This window comes from Lithobates pipiens, unplaced genomic scaffold, assembly GCF_037356315.1.
Source record: "Lithobates pipiens isolate NorthernLeopardFrog02 unplaced genomic scaffold, aLitPip1_a1.2 Scaffold_27, whole genome shotgun sequence".
Lineage (NCBI taxonomy): Eukaryota > Metazoa > Chordata > Amphibia > Anura > Ranidae > Lithobates > Lithobates pipiens.
Window position 1 is genome coordinate 139,830,402 of NW_027507788.1, and position 21,368 is coordinate 139,851,769.

The window sequence follows — 21,368 nt, forward strand, 5'->3', positions numbered from 1 at the left end:
ACAAGCATTCGCCTAGCCGTCACAAATTCTCATCATATTTTTCCTAATAGGTGACCTTAATTTTTTTTCTGATTGAGGTATGTCAGAAAAATGCTGCATTATGACCACTAGATGGAGCTGATGATTATAAACCAATACGAAAAATAGGTGAGAATTTGAGACGGCTGGGCAAATGCTTTTCATATTTATTCAGCAAATTATTTTATAAATAGACTTCTAAAGGTTATGATTCGACGCAAGTCTAGTCATGACTAGTTGAAGATAAAATGTTTATTATTTTTAAAGTACACTGCTTGACATAGAATGTATATTTCCAGAACCAAGAAATATTAATATTCATACACGTATGCAATTAAGTTATCTGTGGAGAAATGTTTTGGCATCTCTGTGAACAGCTCTTGCAGCCTTCAGGCCACTTTTAATAGCTGTGTCAATCCAGCCATGGGGAGCTGAAGTGTGTTCCCCAGCAAAATATATTCTGCCTTCAGGTTGAGCCAGGTACTCAAACAAGTTAGTATTCTGATACGGGATGAAATAGGCGAATGCACCCATGGAATATGGATCCAGGCTCCACCTCTTCACCACAGCCTTAGGACAAAGGCGCCGGAGCTCTTTCACCGATCTCAAGTGGATGGCAGCCAAGTCTTCAAAAACAATGTCAATGCACTCTTCATCACTGAGGGATACAAAGAACAATGACTCTTCTGCCCAAGTGTATGATGCAAGGAGGACTCCTCTTCCTCCGGTGAAGTTGTGACTTGGGTAATAGATAGAACGTGATGGGCGATCGGTGATACTACTCCCACCAACTATACCATCCTTTTCCCAGAAACTTTCAGTGCAACCCAGTAAGATTTTTGTGGCACTTGCATAGTAGATGTTACCTAATGCAAAATCCTTCTCAGTGGACAGAGGAGGGCTGAACTTAATACGTTTGGTTGCCTTTGCAGTGGATGTTATGATGACATAGTCTGCGATTATGCTGGTGGGAGGAGTGGTCCTATCTTTACTGTAGTAGACGATCACAGATTTTTCATTCCTCATGACTTTAACTACAGTGGATTTCAATCTGATCACATTTCCCAAATATTTGGCCAAGGCCAAGGGCAATTGATCGAAGCCTCCAGTGATCTCATCTAACCTGGTGAAACAGAATATTTTTTAAATTAGGTCATTCTTATCTTATATTCATTTCTATAAGTCAGTAAATATATTAATTTAGCCATCTAACCTTTTACCATCCACATAACGCATATGGTGGTGCCAAAGAGAGGGGTCTTTAACGCCTACAAGCTGCACATTTGCATCAATGGGCAGCTGAGGTTTCTGTACTGAAAACACACACCCTGAGCACACTGAGCATGATGACTAAGCTGACAAAGATAAGTTCCAGTCTCTAGTAATAATGGAGCTGGAAGGACTAGTGTCCACTGATTCTTGTTTTTTTTATGAACCACTTGCCGACCAGCCACCATCATTATACTCTGGAAGGTTGGCTTGTTCTCGCGTGAATCGCCATAGCTGTACATCAGTCTCCTTAAAAGCTATAGCAGGCGTGCGCGCCCAATGCATGGTGGGGGAGCTGATGCACGTGGCCACGATATCCACAGACCACCCGCGATCGCTCCACAGAGAGCCAGAATGTGGATCTGTCAATGTAAACAAACAGATCCTAGTGGTTAGGAACAGTGATCTCTCTGTACTCCCAGTCAGTTCCCTCCCCCCACAGTTAGAAACACCTCCCAGGGAAAACATTTAACCCCTTGATCACCCCCTAGTGTTAACCCCTTCTTTGCCAGTGTCATTTATACAGTAATCAGTGCATTGTTATAGCACTGATTACTGTATAAATGTCACTGGTTCCGATCTGTCACAGTCCCACTAAAAATCACTGATCACCGCCATTACTAGTAAAAAAAGAAAAAAAAATCCATAAATCTATGCCCTATTTTGTAGATGCTATAACTTTTTCGCAAACCAATCAATATACGTTTTTTTTTTACCTAAAATATGTAGAAGAATACATATTGGCCTAAACTGATGAAGAAATTAATTTTTTGGGGATATTTATTATAGCTAAAAGTAAAAAGTATAGTTTTTTTTTCAAAATTTTTTTGTTTATAGCGCAACAAATAAAAGTCAAATAACAACAAAAGAAAACTCTATTTGTGGGAAAAAAGGATGTCAATTTTGTTTGGGCACAGCATTGCACGACCGCGCAATTGTCAGTTAAAGTAACGCAATGCTGAATCGCAAAAAATGGCATGCTCATTAAGGGGGTAAATTTTTCCAGTCCTTGAGTGGTTAAAGAACTTTTCAAAAATGGTGTCTTTGTTTTTCCGGTCCTTGAGTGGTTAAAGAACTTTTCAAAAATAGTGTCTTTGTTTTTATTAACACTTTTTTTGGTAATGACCCCCTCCCTCATTTATATGAGGGAGAGGGGTATCTGGGGGCCACCTTATTATTAAAGGGGGCTTTCAAATTCCGATAAATCCCCCTGGCTAAGTACCCCTGTATTTTGAGGGCATGTGGCCTGGTATAGTTCAGTGGGGAAAGGAAGCGCCCGTATGCTCTTTCCCCCTTTCCTGGCCAGCAAGGCTGCATGTTCGGATAAGTACCTGGTCTGGCGTGGATTTTTTTTGAGGGACCTTATGTTTTTTGGGTTTTTTTTTATGTGGGGCTCCCCCATAACATTTGTGCTTTTGGTGGGATCCTCATTAATATTCATGCCAGAACCTTATCCTAGATTAAGGTCTGATATATATGTTAATGGGGGACCCCAACACAAAAAGAATTGTGGAAAAATTTAACTTTGTCCAAAATTTTTGGATAAAGTAATGAAGGGTTAGAACCCCTGTCATTATTGAAAGAAAGTAATGAAAAATCCTCAATTTACAGTAACAACTGTCTAAGAGGGGATTTCTTCTCTCTCTGTGTAGATCTCCTCTCCATGTTAGGAAATTAGGGCAAATCTCCCTAATGGAACACAGACAGAAAATAATAAACTGACTTGGGCTTTAACCTTTTACTACCATATCCAAACTATTTTGAAAAGTTATGACTATACACTTTTTTTTTTTTTTTTTAATACAAACGTTTTTTTATTGGTCGTAAAGTAGCAAACAGAATAACAAAAGCAGATACAATGCTGTAGTATAGGTTAACATTCTGGTACATTCCATTAATATTCAAAATAGAAGAAACAAAAGAAAATTATCCAGCATTGTGAGGAAAAAAACCAAAAATAGAACAAAAGGAAAACCCGTTATAGATCCTACCTGACTAGCTCTGGCTAGTCGTATTACGGGATACCAGTCACAAAAAGCCGGGTTATCCGCATAAGATTAACTTAACTTGAAACAAATGTTAATCTAAAACGCTGACTATACATGTAGGAACCTGTTCGGATCGCTTTTCTGCACTTCGATAACTCGTCTGAATACAGCTCAGTGTGTGCAGGTGGTCCTCTCCAACTAGCAGTGTATATTCAGAGGCCGAAGCGGTGAAGAGAGAAGACCAAGCTCAACCCAGTCGGAGGCCAACTCCATCTAGATCTTAAACAACCTCTGGAGGGGGACTGGGTAGAGGCCCCACTCCAGCAGGCTCATTGTTGGTAGGCCACTTGGCCCATTTAGCAGTATGCCTGTGCATAGTATTCATGATAGTATGATGGATGCGCTCCATAAGGTGGATAGAATCCATCCTATGGAGAACTTGTGCCCAGGGAAGCAAGTGTGTACGCCGGTGTAGGGCTACCGTCCAGTGAATGGCACAGAATAGGGTATGGAGTAACCTCTGGTCAGTTAGCGGAATCCCTGGGATCGGTGCAAATAATAGGCAGTGTGTGGCCGTGAGATCAATCCTATATCCCAGAATGGTGGTCACTGTAGTAGCGACCTGGTCCCAGATGGGCCGTAGTAGGGGGCAGCTCCAAAAGGTATGCATCAATGTGCCCGCCGTCGGGCAACCTCTGAAACAGAGGTCAGGGACCGATGGATAAAACTTATGAACTCTAGTGGGGGTTAGGTACCAACGTGTATGCAGTTTCACCACAGTGTCTTTTATAGCCATTGATTTGGAACATCTATGCATATTCTGAAACATAGCTCGCCATTCCTCATTCGAGAACTCCGTGGCCAGATCCGTTTCCCACAAGATCATAGCCCTGGACTTCCCTGATTGTTGGGTTTCAATAAGGTATTTGTACAAAGTAGATTTAATACCTCTATCCCTGGAGTGGCGATAACATATAGATTCAAACTGTGCACAGACTGGAACATGGGGGGTCCTATAGTGTGTGTGAAAAAAATGGCGAATTTGAAGAAATTTATAAAACTCCCCATTTGGTATCTCATATTGTGCACGAAGCTGTGAGAAAGAGATAAAGTTGACAGTGTTGTCATGCAGATCCCGCAAGGTAACCAATGAGTTCTGGACCCACCATCTGAAGGCGCCAGGAGATTCAAAAGCCAGAGGGAATCTCCTATCACCTAGAAACGATGCCATCCGGGGCCTATCAGGGCCTAATTTAAATTTGAGACGATAAAGAGACCATAGATAATAAGAACGGCTGACAATGGTATTAAGAGGAGCCAGATCTCCCGGCTTCAGTCCCTCCTGCCACAAGAGGCCCGGGAGAAAGTACGGGCGTATGGATTGAGTTTCAAATTTGAGCCAGGGCACCCCACCTGTGGGGGCATGCCATTGTGCCGTCTGAGCCAATCTAGCCGCCAGATAATATAAACATATATCGGGCAATCCTAGGCCCCCCTGTGGCATAGGGCGATGCAGCATGGGCTTCCCAAAGCTTGGCCTCTTGTTTTGCCAAATAAAAGCGTTAATGTCCCTCTGAAGTGCAGTGAGGGATTGGTGGGGGACATATAGAGGGAGAGCTCTGAAAAAATACAATAATTTTGGCAAAATAGACATCTTGATGGCTACCACTCTACCCATTAAAGGTATCCGAAACGTTGACCATAATCTCAGCCATCTTCTGACCGCAGTAAAGGCGGGGGGGTAATTAGCCCTATATATGTCTTCCAGGGAAGGGGCCAATTGAATTCCGAGGTATTGTAATGTTCGATTAGACATGGAGATTCCGAATGAGTTTTGTAGGTTATCTATCTCAAGAGGGGTGAAATTAACTGGTAGGGCAGAACAGGAAGGAGCGAAGGATCCCTAGAAGGTTAGGTATCGACATCACCGGATTGGGCAAGAACATGAGGACATCATCCGCATAGAGGCTTATCTTATACTCCCCCTCCTCTTTTACATACCCTCCGACATCCGGACTAGCCACGACCGCCCTTGCCAAGGGCTCCAGGGCCAGGGCGAATATCAGAGGGGACAGGGGACACCCTTGACGGGTACCCCTGCCCACCAGAAAATAATCCGAAGAGCAGCCAGGTAGCCTTATCCTAGTCTGGGGGCTATGATACAGTGCCTTAAACCCATTCACAAATTCACCTGCGAAACCAAACTTAGTCAGAATCAAATCTAAATATGGCCAGAGAATACTATCAAATGCTTTGTAAATATCTAACCCCAAAATCAAGTCTTTGCGAGAGAAAAGTTTTGCATCTTGGATTATATTCGTGGCCAATCTAATATTATCTGTAATTTGCCTATCAGGGATAAAACCCGTTTGTTCTGGGCCTATAAGGGTACCAATGATGGGGGCCAATCTGTTCGCTAATATTTTCCCTAAAATGTTAATGTCATTATTCAAAACCGAAATAGGTCTATAGTTTTGGGGTAGGGTGTGATCCTTGTTCGGCTTGGGAATCAATGTCATATTAGCACATAACATTTCGTCTGGTAGTTTATGTCCTTGTAACGTCTGGTTAATAAGTTTTGTCAGTCTGGGGACCAGTATCTGGGAGAACTTTTTATAATACATAGAGGTATAGCCATCAGGGCCAGGTGCGGTCAAAGATTTAAGTGACTTAATGGTGGCCATAACCTCTAGGTCGGTACAGGGGGCGTTTAAGGTGGCCAGCTGAGATTCCGACAGGGAAGGGAGGGGTAAAGAAGACAACCACTGGTCAGCAGTACGAGGTGTAGGCTGCGAGGGGGGGGATAATAAAGTTTGATAAAAGGATTTAAAAATGTTCAGTACCTCGCCAGGATGGGTAACCAGGTGGCCGGAATTGTTTCTCAATTTATAGACGTGTGCAGGTTGTAATGATTGGTGAAGTTTGCGGGAGAACATGCCCGAGGCTGTATTGCTATGCAAGAGGAACTTGGCTTTGGACCAACGCAATGATTTTTCCGTATGTTCTGAGAGTATAGTGTCCAATTCAGCCCTTTTTTGGTTGAGTGATAGTAGCATATCTTCTGAGTGTGTACTAGCATGGGCCTGATATAGTGTGCATAAGTCCTGGGTGAGTGTTTGAATCTTTTGGAGTTTCTGTTTTTTTTTAGTGACTGCGATCTCAATCAGATGGCCACGGAGTACTGCCTTATGGGCGGTCCAGAGAACTTGGGGGGAGATGTTATCTATATCATTAATATTAAAATAATCATCTAGGTGACTTGCTATGCGGGTGTATGTTTCAGGGTCTGTTAATAAAGAGTCGTTCAACCTCCATGAGGCGACTGCGGGGGAAAGGCCGACATGGGAAGTGTGAAAGGCCACCATTTGGTGATCCGACCAGGGGCACGGGTGGATGGTCGCCAGAGCTGAGTTGGCTAGTAAAATAGGTGAGGCAAAAACGTAATCAAGTCTTGCGTAGCTATCGTGTGGATGGGAGTAATGTGTATATTCCTTTGCACCAATGTTCAATGCCCTCCAGGTGTCAATGAGTTGTAACTTATCAAAAGATTTGGTAAGAAATTTGGGGAACGCTTTAGCACTGTGTGACGGTTTGCTCCTGACAGGGATGGGCTTGCCACTAGATTAAAATCCTAACCCACGATCAAATGGGGGGAGATGTATCTATCCAGCGTGCGTAAAAATGCACTATAGAAAGCCCCTTGCGTTGTATTTGGCACGTACAAATTAGCAATAGTTACAGCTTTGCCCTGTAACATTCCCTGCACAATAATAAATCTGCTACCAGGATCCTTGTAGATATGGGAAGGTTCAAACTGGACAGAGTTACGGATAAACACCGCAACTCCCCTGGCCCTGGACTCAAACGTGGTGCAGTAGTGTAGTCTATAAGATTTATCAAAAAATTTTGGGCAGGCCACCGAAGAGAAATGGGTCTCTTGTAATAGAATAATGTCAACCCCCATTCGTTTATAACAGCGAAAGGCCTTCCTCCGCTTCTGGGGGGAATTTAGACCTCTCACATTATGGGAGATAACCTGCAGACCCATAATGTCCAGTTAGTATAAAAGCACAACTGAAAGTTATCTGAAAGGAGTTCAGAATCGCACACCAGAGTCCAATGCCAGAGGAGCTACCAGCACCCCCAGCCGGGAGTGGCCCACCCAGCCCCCGATCCCGGCCAAAGAATCCATAATAATAAGGGTTAATACTAGGCAGTACATTCAAACCGATAAGACGTCTAACAGTAAAGTCAGCATGATAACAAAAATAACAAAAAAACAATAAGGTAACAAAACGTATAACTCTATGGGGTCGAGACGGAAAAACCATCCCGACAAAAAAGGTGTAACCAAATAGGCCTTCCGGCCCTTACTTCCACTTGCTCCACTCACACCCCACCACAGAGGTGGTTGGTGAAAAAGGTCCAAGAGGGTATGACCCTCTGTCAGATAGTGCCAGTCAAAAATAAAAGTAAGAAAAACAAAAATAAAAGAGCCCCGGTCCAATGGGGAAGCTAGAAATGAGAATCAGAAAAGGGGATAAGGTGGAGAGCGGTGGGCAAGTTTGGAGGGGGGGGAGTGAGGCGAGTCCAAAAAAGAATAGAAAAAGAGTACCAGGAAAAAAAAATCCTCCCTGGTGACTGGGAGAATCAAGGTAGTTAACATAGCCATATCCATTCAGCGTAGTAGAAGAGGGGGCTCCCACCAGTCATAAAAAGGGGGAATGTCTCCGGTTCTAGTCCTAATGGTAATCTCTAATAACCTGCTGTCATTGCTCTGACATTGAAAGGGGCCCCATATACATTGATGTATGGTCAAATTTCAGGCAGCGGTTGTAGTCTATGGGAACGTCTATCCCTCTGAGGCGATGGGGTGGCCCAAATGGGAGACGGGCGAGGGGCTGGGGGGCGTCTCGGTGTTTGCTGTCGTTCTTGCAGGCCCAGCCGCACCAAGATCTCCTTACCTTCCGCGACTGTAGTAGCGATGTGAGTGGCCCCATTGTGCAGTATGATCAATTTAAATGGGAAGCCCCAGCGATAGCGTATCTGCGCTGTTTGTAAGGCCGAGGTGACTTCTCGCATCTTTCTTCTTTTTTCCAGCGTTACAGGAGCTATATCTGGGAAAATTTGAATCGGGGCCCCATCTAATTGAATGCGAGGTGTGGTGCGGGAAGCCCTGAGAATATCTTCTTTCACAAGGAAATCCTTGAGGCACAAAACGATGTCCCAGGGGGGTCTCTCCGGGGGAGGTTTGGGTCTCAGTGCCCTATGCAAGCGGTCGCAAATAAAGGAATCCCCGGGGCGGTCTGGTAGAAGCTGCTGGAACAGCTTAGTAATCGCAGCTGAAAGGTCGGTCACCGTTTCGGGGACCCCCCGCACCCTCACATTATTCCTTCGGTTGCGGTTGTCCAGGTCTTCTAAGTGATTCAGGAGCTGGACAACCGTGTCCCCCAGTGCCTCATGGTCTCTCCGGAGATCTGTGTAGGCCAAGTGCAGTTCGTCATGCTTGACTTCTAGGAGGTCCGTCCTACCTCCCAGGGATGCCAGCTCCTGCGACAGTGTGCTAGTAGATTTGTGTAATTCCGCCTGGAATTTCTTGGCCAATCTGTCGTACATATTGGCCAGACTGTCTTCCAAGTCTGCTTTTGTCAAGGGAGTGTTCCCGGTACCTGTAGGAGAGCCTGCCGACCGCGAGGCCTCCGCGTCTGTGTAGGCCTGGGCGCCATCTTGGGACATCTCCGGCCGCTCAGTAACTCTCAAAAGATAGTTAGTAAGGGATCGTTGGGCGGTTTTCGGCTTGCCTTTCTTGGATGTCGGCATGCACAAATGGTCCTACAGGAGGGAGAGGCACTTTGTGTTGAGATCAGTGTTCAGAATCGTCCTGGGGAGTGCTTAGATTCTCTGTCGTCCCCGGAGCTCCTAGGTTTAGCCTCCTACTCGCTCCGTGCCGCGCATGCGCCCCCGACTATACACTTTAAGTATGTTAAAATGATCTCATCCTCTGGAAAAATAAGCACGTTGCCAGATGCAAATGGGCTTTGTTCCTTTTTCAATTTTTCTTGTACATGCACAGTAAATCTTATTCCGTGTTCTCCCCTAGTAGCTTGGTCTTTCTGTGATCCCTAGACATCATTGACCAATATGGTCATGTTCATATATGGTCAATGACATCACATGGGAGACCCCACACCCATGTACCCCGTTTCCCCGAAAATAAGACCTAGTGTGATTGTCGGTGATGGCTTCAATATATGCCCTATCCCCCAAATAAGCCCTACTTAAAGTCCTTATAGATCTTATTTTCAGGGTAAGGCTTATTTTCAGGGAAACAGGGTAGGGCTTATTTGGAGGGTAGGTCTTATATTGCAGCCATCACTGACAATCACGCTAGGTCTTATTTTTGGGGGAAACAGGGTATATACCAGCTGTCATCTGTTCATCCTGTCATTTGGTAGGAGGCAAACAAACAGTCTAGACGTGTCCTGACAGGCGCATTTTTATTATTTTTTTCGACAAGTTGGAAGGCATCTTAATTTATATGGATCTACATCCCTGGACAACATAGTTGACAGTGGATGTACATTGTGGGACATTTTGTTTTTTTGTTTTTTTTCATTAAAAGGCTTGTCAAATACTGTTTATGTTCTTTTTTACAGTTTACATTTTAAATGTACATAGTACCCCTTACTCACATGGGGAGGGATATATAGTTGCCCCCTTATTATTAAACTGGGATTCCAAATTCCCCGCCTGCATACCCCCACAAGCCACTGGGCAGGGTTGTGGGGAAAAGGCTTTTGTCTTTATCAACATATTGACATCAACAAGTTGCTTTGCCAGCGGGGTACTTTGCCAACGTGCCTGTTTTTTGTGATGAAGTTCTCCATAAAATCCATACTAGACTCAAGAGTCCAGTATGCATTTTGAGGGAGACTACACAATTCTTTTTCAATCTGTGAAACTGTGATACTGTTTAAATTGACAGCAAATTACATTTCATTGTGGATCTTAGGGGTTTGCTATTTATTTTGGGGATGTTTGGTGGCTCTGTTCCATTTTCCTTTGGAAAAAAAAAAGCCAAGAGGGAAATGTCATTTGCCAGCGATTTAAAACACTTTTCTACTTTGCAAATGCCAGCGCTTTCAAAAATAAGTACTCCTAGATTAATTAAATTTTTTATTTTATTTTTTGCATTGGTAGATGTTCTCCAAAACAGTGTCCACACCCATTCCCCGTGCCATTTTTGACAACCCTTTGCCTATTAGCCTAAGAAAATGGGCATTTTTGATTTCACAGATTCAGCTCCCTTTGACTTCAGTGGGGTTTGGCATCGAAACTCCTTTGAAGCTTGCTGAACCCTGCTCAAACCAAACCCAGCTCGCCACTCTTTAAGCTGTTAGTATATATACTGTATATTTTTATAAAGGATAATACAGGGAATATGACACGTGTTTGCATTTCCTTTTTTTACTGTACCTTGGTGTTTTAAAAATATACGTATCCATAACTGCTTCGAAAAATGAGACGTAGGGCTGACCATTGGTATTCATGAAGTTTCCAAGCATCTTAATAGCACCAGCACTTAAACGTCCTTCATCCACCAAGACAGACTATTGCAGAAAAAAATAAAAGCACATTATTAGGGTTTTGCAAAGATGGGAACTTACTAAACTTTAAAGTTCATGTACTGGGGATACATGTGGCATGCTGCAGCTATTTCACAATTTTTACATTAATTAGTACGATTTAACTAGCTTCCACCCAGCCTATAGAAAAATGATGGCCAGACGGGACATTTGTTGATCTAGGTTGATGTCATATGACGTCCTCCCAGATCACGCCTCGTGCTTGGCCGTGCTGCAGCGCAATCTGTCTGATGGGCACAGCCGATGACTAATCAGTGTACCAGCCCACTACTAGTACCTTGTGGTCACTGTAACCAATTGCAGCAGATCATATCACAATCGTAAACAATGAATGTCTTTCTTTCATGCCATCCATTGTATACAATTATGTTACTAGCTGTGATTGGTCACAGTGATCACATGGTACATACAGGGCCAATCACAGTCCATCTGTACCATGTGATTAGATGTGACCAATCACAGCTAATCACAACAAAACACACTGAATGGACCAATGTGGTTGCTTATAGCAGTGAAATTCACATGTATGTGTTCCACATATATTGTAAAGATGGGAACTTGCCTTATTTAGAACTTAAAACAGAAGTACTGGACATCACAACAGCTAAAAGCATCTCCTTTGTAAGTGTAGCAAATATCTGCCCAATTTTTACCCCAGCTATTTGCATGCCTGTGTTTCATCAAATTAGGCGACCCGTCAGAATTTGTAACGGAAGTGACATTTCATTGGCACCATCTTGCTACACCCCATACTCTTCCACAGTAAGGATACAATGAGAAGGGGGCAAGCGGACATCTTATTACACCCACCGGAGGTTTGTGTTTTACATGTTGCGTTGGAGGAGCGTGGGGTGTAGCAAGATGGCGACGACAAAACATCACTTCCGTTACACATTCTGACGGGTCTTCTAATCTGATGAAACACCTGCTAATGTGGAAAGTAAAATACACATCTAGAGAGATCCCTGTTTACAGTCAATGGATATTTGTGCTCTCATTGTTATTGTTTTGGCCTAATAATTTTACCTGAAGAGAAAATTTATCAAGCGAGTCCAAGATTGCAGAGCAGTTTTCTCCAGCAACGTGTCTTACAAACTAAAGAAAGAAAATGTGAGACATTAAAATGAAGACAGGATTTCCGTAAAGGTCAGGTTATATCATGTTTTGGGCTCCTGATTCTGTTTACCCATCTGCATTGACTTTTTTTTCCAGTTCCTGTCTGTTTGTATTTGTATTTGTATTTGTATGCTGTTGCTCCTAGTATTGACTCCATCTGCTCTTGTCTGTCTGCTTTGTAATGACACTTTATTTCCTGTCTCTGTGTCATCATTAGTCTAGCTAGGAATATACTTTTAGTTTGATAAAGAAATACCCAGCACTTTAGTATCACCATAATCCCCAAACAATCCCCACATGCAATAAAGATTAAACAGCAATGAAATATAATAAATGTGCAAAAAGAAATCATACTCAAAATTCAAAAGTACACACAATAACAGAGTAAATCAATATATATGTGTAGCGGTACCCCCATGGAGGCTGCTGACTTTGTTCATTACCTTTTGCCAGACTGCTCCGCTTGCGATCCCCCGTGCATCCACAAGACACCAAACAATCACTGTTTTAGATTTATATTTCTTTATTTTTGGAATAAATCTGTGGGGCTATTCAGTGAGGTATATGAGATGCCCCACCCGACCCCATTTTCTCTGATGGGTGTTAAACTATAGCCGTAGCTTTGTTAATTAACCAGTTAAGTCCCGGACCAATTTGCGGCCAAAGGTCCAGGCCCCTTTTTGCGATTCGGCACTGCATCGCTTTAACTGACAATTGCGCAGTCGTGCAACGTGGCTCCCAAACAAAATTGACGTCCTTTTTTTCCCACAAATAGAGCTTTCTTTTGGTGGTATTTGATCAGCTCTGCGGTTTTTATTTTTTGTGCTATAAACAAAAACAGAGCGACAATTTTGAAAAAAAATTTATATTTTTTACTTTTTGCTATAATAAATAGCACCAAAAAATATATAAATAAATATATTTTTTCCTCAGTTTAGGCCGATACGTATTCTTCTACATATTTTTGGTAAAAAAAAATTGCAATTAAAGATTATTGATTGTTTTGCGCAAAAGTTATAGCGTTTACAAAATAGGGGATAGTTTTATAGCATTTTTATAAAAAAATTTTTTTACTAGTAATGGTGGCGATCAGCAATTTTTATTGTGACAGCAACGTTATGGCAGACACATTGGACATTTTTGACAAATTTTTGGGACCATTGTCATTTATACAGCAATCATTGCTATTTAAATGCATTGATTCCTGTGTAAATGACACTGGCATTGAAGGAGTTAACCACTAGGGGGCAGTGTAGTGTTATGTATGACGTTATGTGTTTTTTTTATTATAGGGGGGCATGGCCTGGCATGTGACTTCACTTAACCTTCCTTCCCTATAAAAGGAAAGAGACGATCGGTGACAGCAGCACAAGGAAGCACGGGGAGAGGTTTGTTTACACAGACCTCTCCTCATTCTTCAGCTCTATGACCCGATCGCCGGGACACCAGCGGAGATCGGGTCCGCTGGTCCCACAGCCATGGTCATGGAGCACAGGACCGGCGGCGCGCTCCCGACCCACGGCTGGGCACTTAAAGAATCATGTACCGGTACATGATTGTGCCCAGCCGTGCCATTCTGCCAATGTATATCGGCGTGAGGCGGCCCTTAAGTGGTTAAAACTCTGATAGCGATCCTTTCCTGGTTCCAATACTCTCTAAGGTACAGCACTTCCGAGCTAGACAGATAAGCATTACTCTGAATAATCCCTTCTGCTAGACTGATAGATACACCGTGGGTGTTGAACTCCAAATCACAGCCCACACTGCCTATTTCCATGACTTGTATGAGTGTCAGAGTCAGATATATATACACTCCGACTCAGAGGCGTCGCTAGGGGGTGGCTATTGGGGCTATAGCCCCAAATCTGGGGCCCATAGCCCCGAGTCTCTAATCGGATGTAACAGTGCCATCAGAAGTGGATGTGGATGCCGTGCAGATAAATAACATTTCGGCCGTTTTACTTTGTTCTGCCACTGCGCTGGCTGGCGTCTAGCAACACGGGATGTCACGTAATGAGTGACACAGCGTGAACCGGAGGCAGTGGTGTGCCTGGGTGGGCAGGGGGTGTGTGCCACAGCTGAGTGATGCCCGCCAGAGGGGTGACAACCGTGTGTAGCGGCACTGCTAACACAATCCACTGCCCTACGCTCTCGAGTCTCGCCGGCTATCTCCCTCAGCGGAGCGGACCAAAGCTCTCTGTTTGTATCTGCACAGGAGGAGCCCGGGGGATACAATGCTGTGTGGGGTGGTCTGTACTGATGGAGGGAGATGGTCTGTACAATGCCCACAGCCTCTGACATCTCCTGTACAATGCCCGCAGCCTCTGACATCTCCTGTACCATGCACACAGCCTCTGACATCTCCTGTACCATGCCCGCAGCCTCTGCATCTCCTGTACCATACCTACAGCCATTGCATCGCCTCCTGTACCATCAAAAAAATATACACACACATATATTATATACATGTGTATGTCCGCCCAAGTGTATGACTTTCTTTACTTTGCTGCTATGGGCTCTGGCCCCAGATCTTTTGTAGAACTAGCAATGCCCCTGCTCTGACTGCTCTAATCCTTCACATGCTCTCCTGTTCTGTTCTATCTTAGATTTACACCATACGCCTATCATCACATCTCTTCACCCCAAGAGCCCCCAAAACGCCTAGATATGGCCAGTAGCTCACTGTTATCCATGACTGTGTACCAGTATTGGGGACATAGTATTTTCTGAGACAGTGTGATTACCTTGAATGCCACTTTAGAAAATAGCTCATCAACAGATAATCCTTCTTCCTCAGGGGTTAATGCAAACCCAAACAGGTTTGGCATCTTATCAACATCCTTTTGCAGTTGTCTTATGTTATTGAACAAGTATACATTGTTGTCATTAGATATGATGAAAGAGTTCATTTGCAATTGAAACTGACGAATGAATTCACGTATAAGCCTGTAAAAATGAACAAATGCTTGTTTTACCAATTTTACATAATAAAGTTAATAACGCTTTCTGGGAAAGAGCTGGACCCTCTACACTTATTGATAAAGTGTAACATTATATAATGTGAGTTTTAATGTAAAAAAAAATCTGAATCCTCTAGGAATTGGCAGCCTTAGTTTTTAAATATCAAAAGATACAAAGATGAACTTTAAATGTAAAATAAAATCTTTTTTTAATCAATATAAAAGAGATTTTTATAAATACTTGTGAGATGGAGGAATACGCATGGGTCCCAGTTCTCCATACCAGCCCTCTGGATCTCTATAGGTCAGTACACGACCTCCTATGCGGTTACTGGCCTCCAGCACTGTCACCTGAAATATAAAAGATAGAGTCCTGTATTTTGTTCATTAACACCAATCTTACCCACCATCTCTTAAACTGGAATGCCAGGCCTAACATTTTTCGATAGAATGAGAAACTGTTAAATATCCGTTGGGTTTTTATTGTTACTGGTGTCCACCTTGAAGAGAATTACATCTGCCAACTCCACAAGAAGTAGTAATGCATAAAATGCATGAAGATAAAAAACCCAGAGCCTTTACAACTACTTTAACTTCCCAAACAAGTATTTATATACCAAACAAGCATTAAAGACACTTTAAAACAAGTCCCCATTCACCTAAGTATCTATGGGCATTGTGAAGAAACTAATTTTCAGTGTTCACAATACAGGTTTGGATAGAGTGGCAAGGCATTAGAACACCTCTCTGTTTTGTATTGCCATCTATATCCCTGTTGGAAGATTCAGCCTGTCTTTTTGTGCTGTTGACTGTTATTACCAAGAGTGATAGTAAAAGAAATTCCTAATTTGTGGGTTGACACCACAACAATAGAGGGGAAATCTTTCAATGGGAGCACTCGCTCTGGTGAGCCTGGTAAAATACAAAACAAAAAAAAACAGGCATTTCCCTCACTTTGGAAAGATTTCCACTCACATCTTGTTGTGGCTATAAAAAAGGAAGTGAAAGGGAAGTCTTCCCAATGACATGCCAATAAAAACTGACAAGGGTTATACCCTTCTCTAATCTGAAATGAAACAAAAAAATGCAATGGCTTTAGTTCCACTTTAAATCTTGTTTATTGCTTGATGGAATATGTAAATACATACTCTGGGCACTGGTGCACCTTAATCTCACTTTATTTGACAAGGAAAAATGATGACTGAAAATGTATCAGGTACTACACTATACTTTTATGTACTTACTGTGGCCGGGTTCACACTGCTCTGACACAGAAGTTGGACAACTTCTGATCCGACTTTGCCCTGCAACCTCATGTCAGACTTCAGTGAACGGGATTCGACTTTGATCTGAATTTTAAGATGATTGTGACTTGACACTTGCAGGGTGCCTTTTACCAATCATGGGTTAGGGGCTAAGTCCATGCCCCACACTATATTAGGCTGCTTACATATGTAGTGTGATAACGTGGAGAGATTGAGAGAACTTGAGCTAAATTAGGCAGGTAAGTTAGTGGTGTGCAGGCAGTTTAGTATATATATATATATATATATATATATATATATATATATATATATATATATATATATGGTTTGGAGCCCTATGGCCGATACAAATATGGATAACATTCCGAGTTAACATGAAACTTACCACATGAAATGGACCTGAAAGTGTGCCTTGGTCTAACGTACGGTATACCAAAAAAAGGGGGCATACCCTAGATAAGAAATGAAATGAGATGAAATGATTAACCTGTGAGTATAAATATGTTGAGAAATTCCCTAAAAAGGGGATGGGAGGGTGGGTATCGCGCACAGGAAACAACGACAAAGACCACAGGCGAATGGGCTTGTTAATTACCCCCCGGGATCCTCCCCTAAATTCAGGCCACCATACTGGCCTTCTAATTTATGGTATGGAGCCTTATGGCCGATACGAATATGGATAACATTCCGAGTTAACATCAAAAGTACCACATGAAATGGACATGAAAGTGTGCCTTGGTCTAACGTATGGTATACCAAAATAAGGGGGGGAAAAACATTCCGGTAGGGGATAGTTCTTTATTAATTGAGTTTGATCATTGAGTGAGTTTAATAAATGCCTGAGCCATTTCCACTTGTGGATTGTGGCTGTACCGGGCGAAGCAGGCAGACTCCCACCTACCTAGCCTTTCAATGACATGGTCTGGGACCCCGTGAAGGGATGCTGCTGAGGCTGCCCCAATGCAGAAGGAGTGACGGGAGTACTGGCTAGGGTTTAGGTGAAAGTTGCGTAGAAGTACCCTCATGTGTTTCATAAACTGACCGGTACTCAAGGGCTTGACGAGAAAGGAAGAAGGGGACTGGAGTCCGACTGTTGGGGGAGTAGTGTCGACAGTTGGTTGAGTGTGGCAACTGGACACCCGCTATTATCGGTTCAGTAAAGTGGATGTCTACCCTGGAGCCTACTTGCTGCTCTTTAGAAACCGCTAGGTGAAGTACGAAGTGATCTTTGTAGAGGACTAAGTGGTGTCTACGTAGCTCTTGGCCTGCTGGATTGCTGCAGGTGAACTTTCCAGGCCGCAGGGACCCATAGTAGGCCAAACACCTGGCTGCTTGTTGGACCATGCTAGGGGGGAGACCAAACGAAGAGGTAGTCAGGTTGGTCGGTATACCCTTAAGGATGTCACCCATTTGGGTAAGCATTTGGCACTGACCACCGGTTGGAGTTCCTGGACTTCACGTAGCATGGCTCGAATAGCGTGGGACATGAATAAGGAAGGTTTGCGGGGTCCCGCAAGGACAAGAAATGTTGCATGCTGGCTAGGTATAGCCAAATAGTGTTATGGGATAGGGCCAGCTGGGTATGACAGTATGAGATAAAGGCCAGTATCTGCTTGATGTTTGAAGTTTCACAGGAGTGGTGTGTCAGGAATTTTTTAAGGCCCTCCAGGCCGTCTGGTAGGCTTCAGGGTGTTGCAAGAAAGTGAGACGTTGATGAGCTTGGTCGCTGGTTGCAGTTGTTGTGCTTATCAGGGGTTTAGCTGAGACCGACCAAGGATAGTGGCTGATACTGAATCAGCTCCTGGCACCTGTGCAAAGAAGGTGTAGTTAAACGCGACAGCAGATCTGCTACGAGATTGCTCTTGCCCGGGAACAATGTACAGTCAACTTTAAACTGAATTTATAATGACAACTATACCAGCCTACACAGGAAGGACATGACTGCTAGGGATTTAGACCTGTCTTTACAATAATCTCTGCTTTGGCCTGGTTGTCGGTGATGAAGGCCATAGTTTGCCCTGTCCAGCAATGACCCCAGAGCTGTGCGGCTGTGACTATGGGACAGAGCTGCCATGATGGGGTTTAGCTAAAGAGGGAGGAAATCTGGGTAAACCCTTATTTAGGAGTATTTCTGGAGGCCATGGTCTTGTATACCAATGGTGGCCAAAAATTGCAGCGAAGCCTGTGATGGTCGCTACATCTGTCACTACCTGAGGTGATAGGGGCGAGATAGACGGTATGAACATTGATATACCGATCTACGTAGTACGGAACCTCTGACATTGCTAGGTCCGCGGTGTCCAGATTAAGGATCTGACAGGGGTCCTGTGTCTGGGAGGGGAAGACCAGAAAGCATGACATAAAGATCAACCTTGGGGAATGACCATATTGCAGAACTGAGCATTCTCAAAACAGTCTGAAGCTGCTTCTTGGTACACCCCTGTGTATGGGTGAAGTGTTGAAAAACTGACCTGATAGAGTCAGCTTGTCAAGGGGGAGGCTGGCGTGCGAGGAAATTTTACATGTCCCTAAAGATGGCAGTTTGTGATGGGCAAGCGTTTGGCGTTAACTACGGGCTGATGCTTCTGGATGCCAGGTAGAGGGGATCTTACTGTATGGGCCTTAAACCGAGATGGCTCACTGGGGTCCTGTAAAAGACAGAAATGCTGGACGCTGGCTAGATATAGCCTGATAGTGTTACGAGAAGAAGCCAGCTGCGTGTGGCAACTTGACATCTGGTGTAGAATGGAAGCTGAACTCAACTGTCCTAAGGGAGAAATGACAGACAGGAACGGCGAGTGGCTCATATGAAAATGCCACTGGGGCCAAGTGGCCAAAGGAGTACCGCTGAAAATTATGTGTGGCTGTCTGAGTGCCACCAAAAAGTGCTTGCAACGATTACAAGTTATGCTAAGTTGCGTGCCTAGCCACGATAGCAAGTGTTGAGCTTAAATGTGTGCTTGCAACGATTGCAAGGGATTTAATGTCACTGGAGATGTGGTCGTAGTGGCTGTGAGAAGTATGACTGCATGTGCTTGCGAAGACTGAAGAAGTTATGCCAGGACGCGTGCTTGCTACGATTGCAAGAAGTTATGCTAGGATGCATAGTTAGCTAGCTCGAAAAAGACAAAAGTCTACCCAGTCCCGCCACAATAAATTAACAATTAAACAAACAAAATATTGCATAACCCAACACACCCAACGCTACGCCCACAGCTGATCCAGAGGAAGGCAAAAAAAAAAACGCAGAACATGCTCCAATTAGCTACAGCAGGGGAAAAAATTCCTTCTTGATCCCCCAAGAGGCAATCAGATTTCTCCCTGGATCAACCTACCTATAATATAGTACCCCGTTATATTACGTACGTTAGGAAAGTATCCAGGCCTTACCCAGAGCAATGCACTGAGCCAGCCAGAACTGCGTGCCAACAATGATTGCAATAAGTTTGTGCCTGGGGCTTGCTTGCGACAACTGCAAAAGTTTATGCTAGGATGTGTGCTTGCAACCATTGCAAGAAGTGTATGCTTGGATGCGTGCTTGCAACGGTTGCAAGAAGTTATGCTTGGATGTGAGTCTGCCACAATTGCAGGGAGTTATGCTTGGGTGTGTGCTTGCGGTGATTGCAGGACGTTTGTGATTGGATATGAAATGAATCCTATGAATTGGTTGTATGCGATAAATCTGATACAAAGCGATCGTGGAGTGTATGAAATGATCCAATATGAATTGTTGAGTTATACCCGTAAGGCTGAAATGATGGGTGCGGATCAATGCATTGCTGGTTTGAGTGGATTCGAGTCAATAAAGCGATGAGTATGTGAAATGAAATAAATGAAATGTTTGCCGTGATATAGGCAAGAATTGGTATGTTGTGATTAACGATGAGTTTAGACTGTGGAGCACAGAACGAAATGAGGTCAAAACAACTGGGGCATGCCTGGACGAATCCGTGCATGGCGGATGCTACTGGACTCGACTGACCTGCAACTATGAAGGCAAAACTTATTGAGAGTTCCATACCTGTCACAGACAACTGGCTAAAATGGTGACTTTAATGTGGGGTGGTGAGTTTGAAATTAAATGAAATGAAATGAGACAAACAAACACAATGAAATGTTGCCTTAAATGAAACATCTGCCATAACAGAGGCGCGACTCGGTCGTGTTGCAGACGCAACTGACAACGAACCGGACTCTGGAGGATGTACTGAAATGAGGCAATAAGTGAAATGAGGCCAATGAGCAAGGCCCCCCAGAATGAATCGGAACATTGCAAAACAACTGGATTTGAACCAGGGTGCAGTACGTGACAATGAAATGAATGATTCTGCCATGACAGAGGCCTGGATCACCATGCCGTAACTTGCGACTGAGCACGAAACGGACTCTGGAGCATGTATTGAAATGAGGCTTGTCCTGGGGCACGCCGGGACGAATTTAGTGCATAGGTGTGACTATATTCATATCGGAGCGTGATAGGTGACAACAAAAGGATACCCATGACAAAGACAAGAATCAGAGAGTAAGCCCATGATTGACAAATGAATCCTGTCTCTGGAGCATGTACCAAAATGAGGCCAAACAACTGGACACACCGGAACGAATCGGTGCATCTATAAATGCGACAGGATTCGAATCGGAGTGTAATAAGTGACCAGAAATGATATGCCATGACAGAGACAAGAATCAGCGACTGAACCAACGATTTTGACAAAGAATCCGTCTCTGGAGCATGTACAGAAATGAGGCCAAACAACTGGGCACACCGGAGCGAATCGGTGCATTCCTGAAATGCGACTGGATTCGTATCGGAGCGTAATACGTCACAAGAAATGATATTCTATGACAAAGACAAGAATCAGAAACTGAACCAGAACCTGCGAGTGACTCTCTGGAGCATGTATTAAAATGAGGCCGAAACTGGGGCACACCGGAACGAATCGGTGCATGGGAGATGCGACTGGATTCGAATCAGAGCGCGGTACGTGACAGAAATAATTAGAAATGATTTGCGAGCTTTCGGAATTGACTTGAAATGATCAGGACTGTTTAGAATGTGCTGGCATGATAACCAACGACCTGTGACTTTTAAGAAATGACTCGAAC

The 21,368-nt window shown here is 43.7% G+C and overlaps 1 protein-coding gene across 2 annotated transcripts in view; it reads right to left on the bottom strand.

Annotated features, from left to right (window-relative positions):
- Positions 1-255: 255 nt before the first annotated feature.
- LOC143934177 (L-amino-acid oxidase-like) overlaps positions 256-21,368 on the bottom strand; it is a 43,089-nt gene continuing 21,976 nt past the window's right edge. For both annotated transcript variants that reach the window (XM_077457567.1, XM_077457569.1), the window contains exons 3-7: positions 15,239-15,348; positions 14,782-14,983; positions 11,948-12,016; positions 10,752-10,885; positions 256-1,141 (exon numbers count right to left, since the gene is read on the bottom strand). In XM_077457567.1, the coding sequence (XP_077313693.1) occupies positions 358-1,141; positions 10,752-10,885; positions 11,948-12,016; positions 14,782-14,983; positions 15,239-15,348 (1,299 nt within the window). In that variant the 3' untranslated portion in view covers positions 256-357. The remainder of the gene's footprint in view (positions 1,142-10,751; positions 10,886-11,947; positions 12,017-14,781; positions 14,984-15,238; positions 15,349-21,368) is intronic.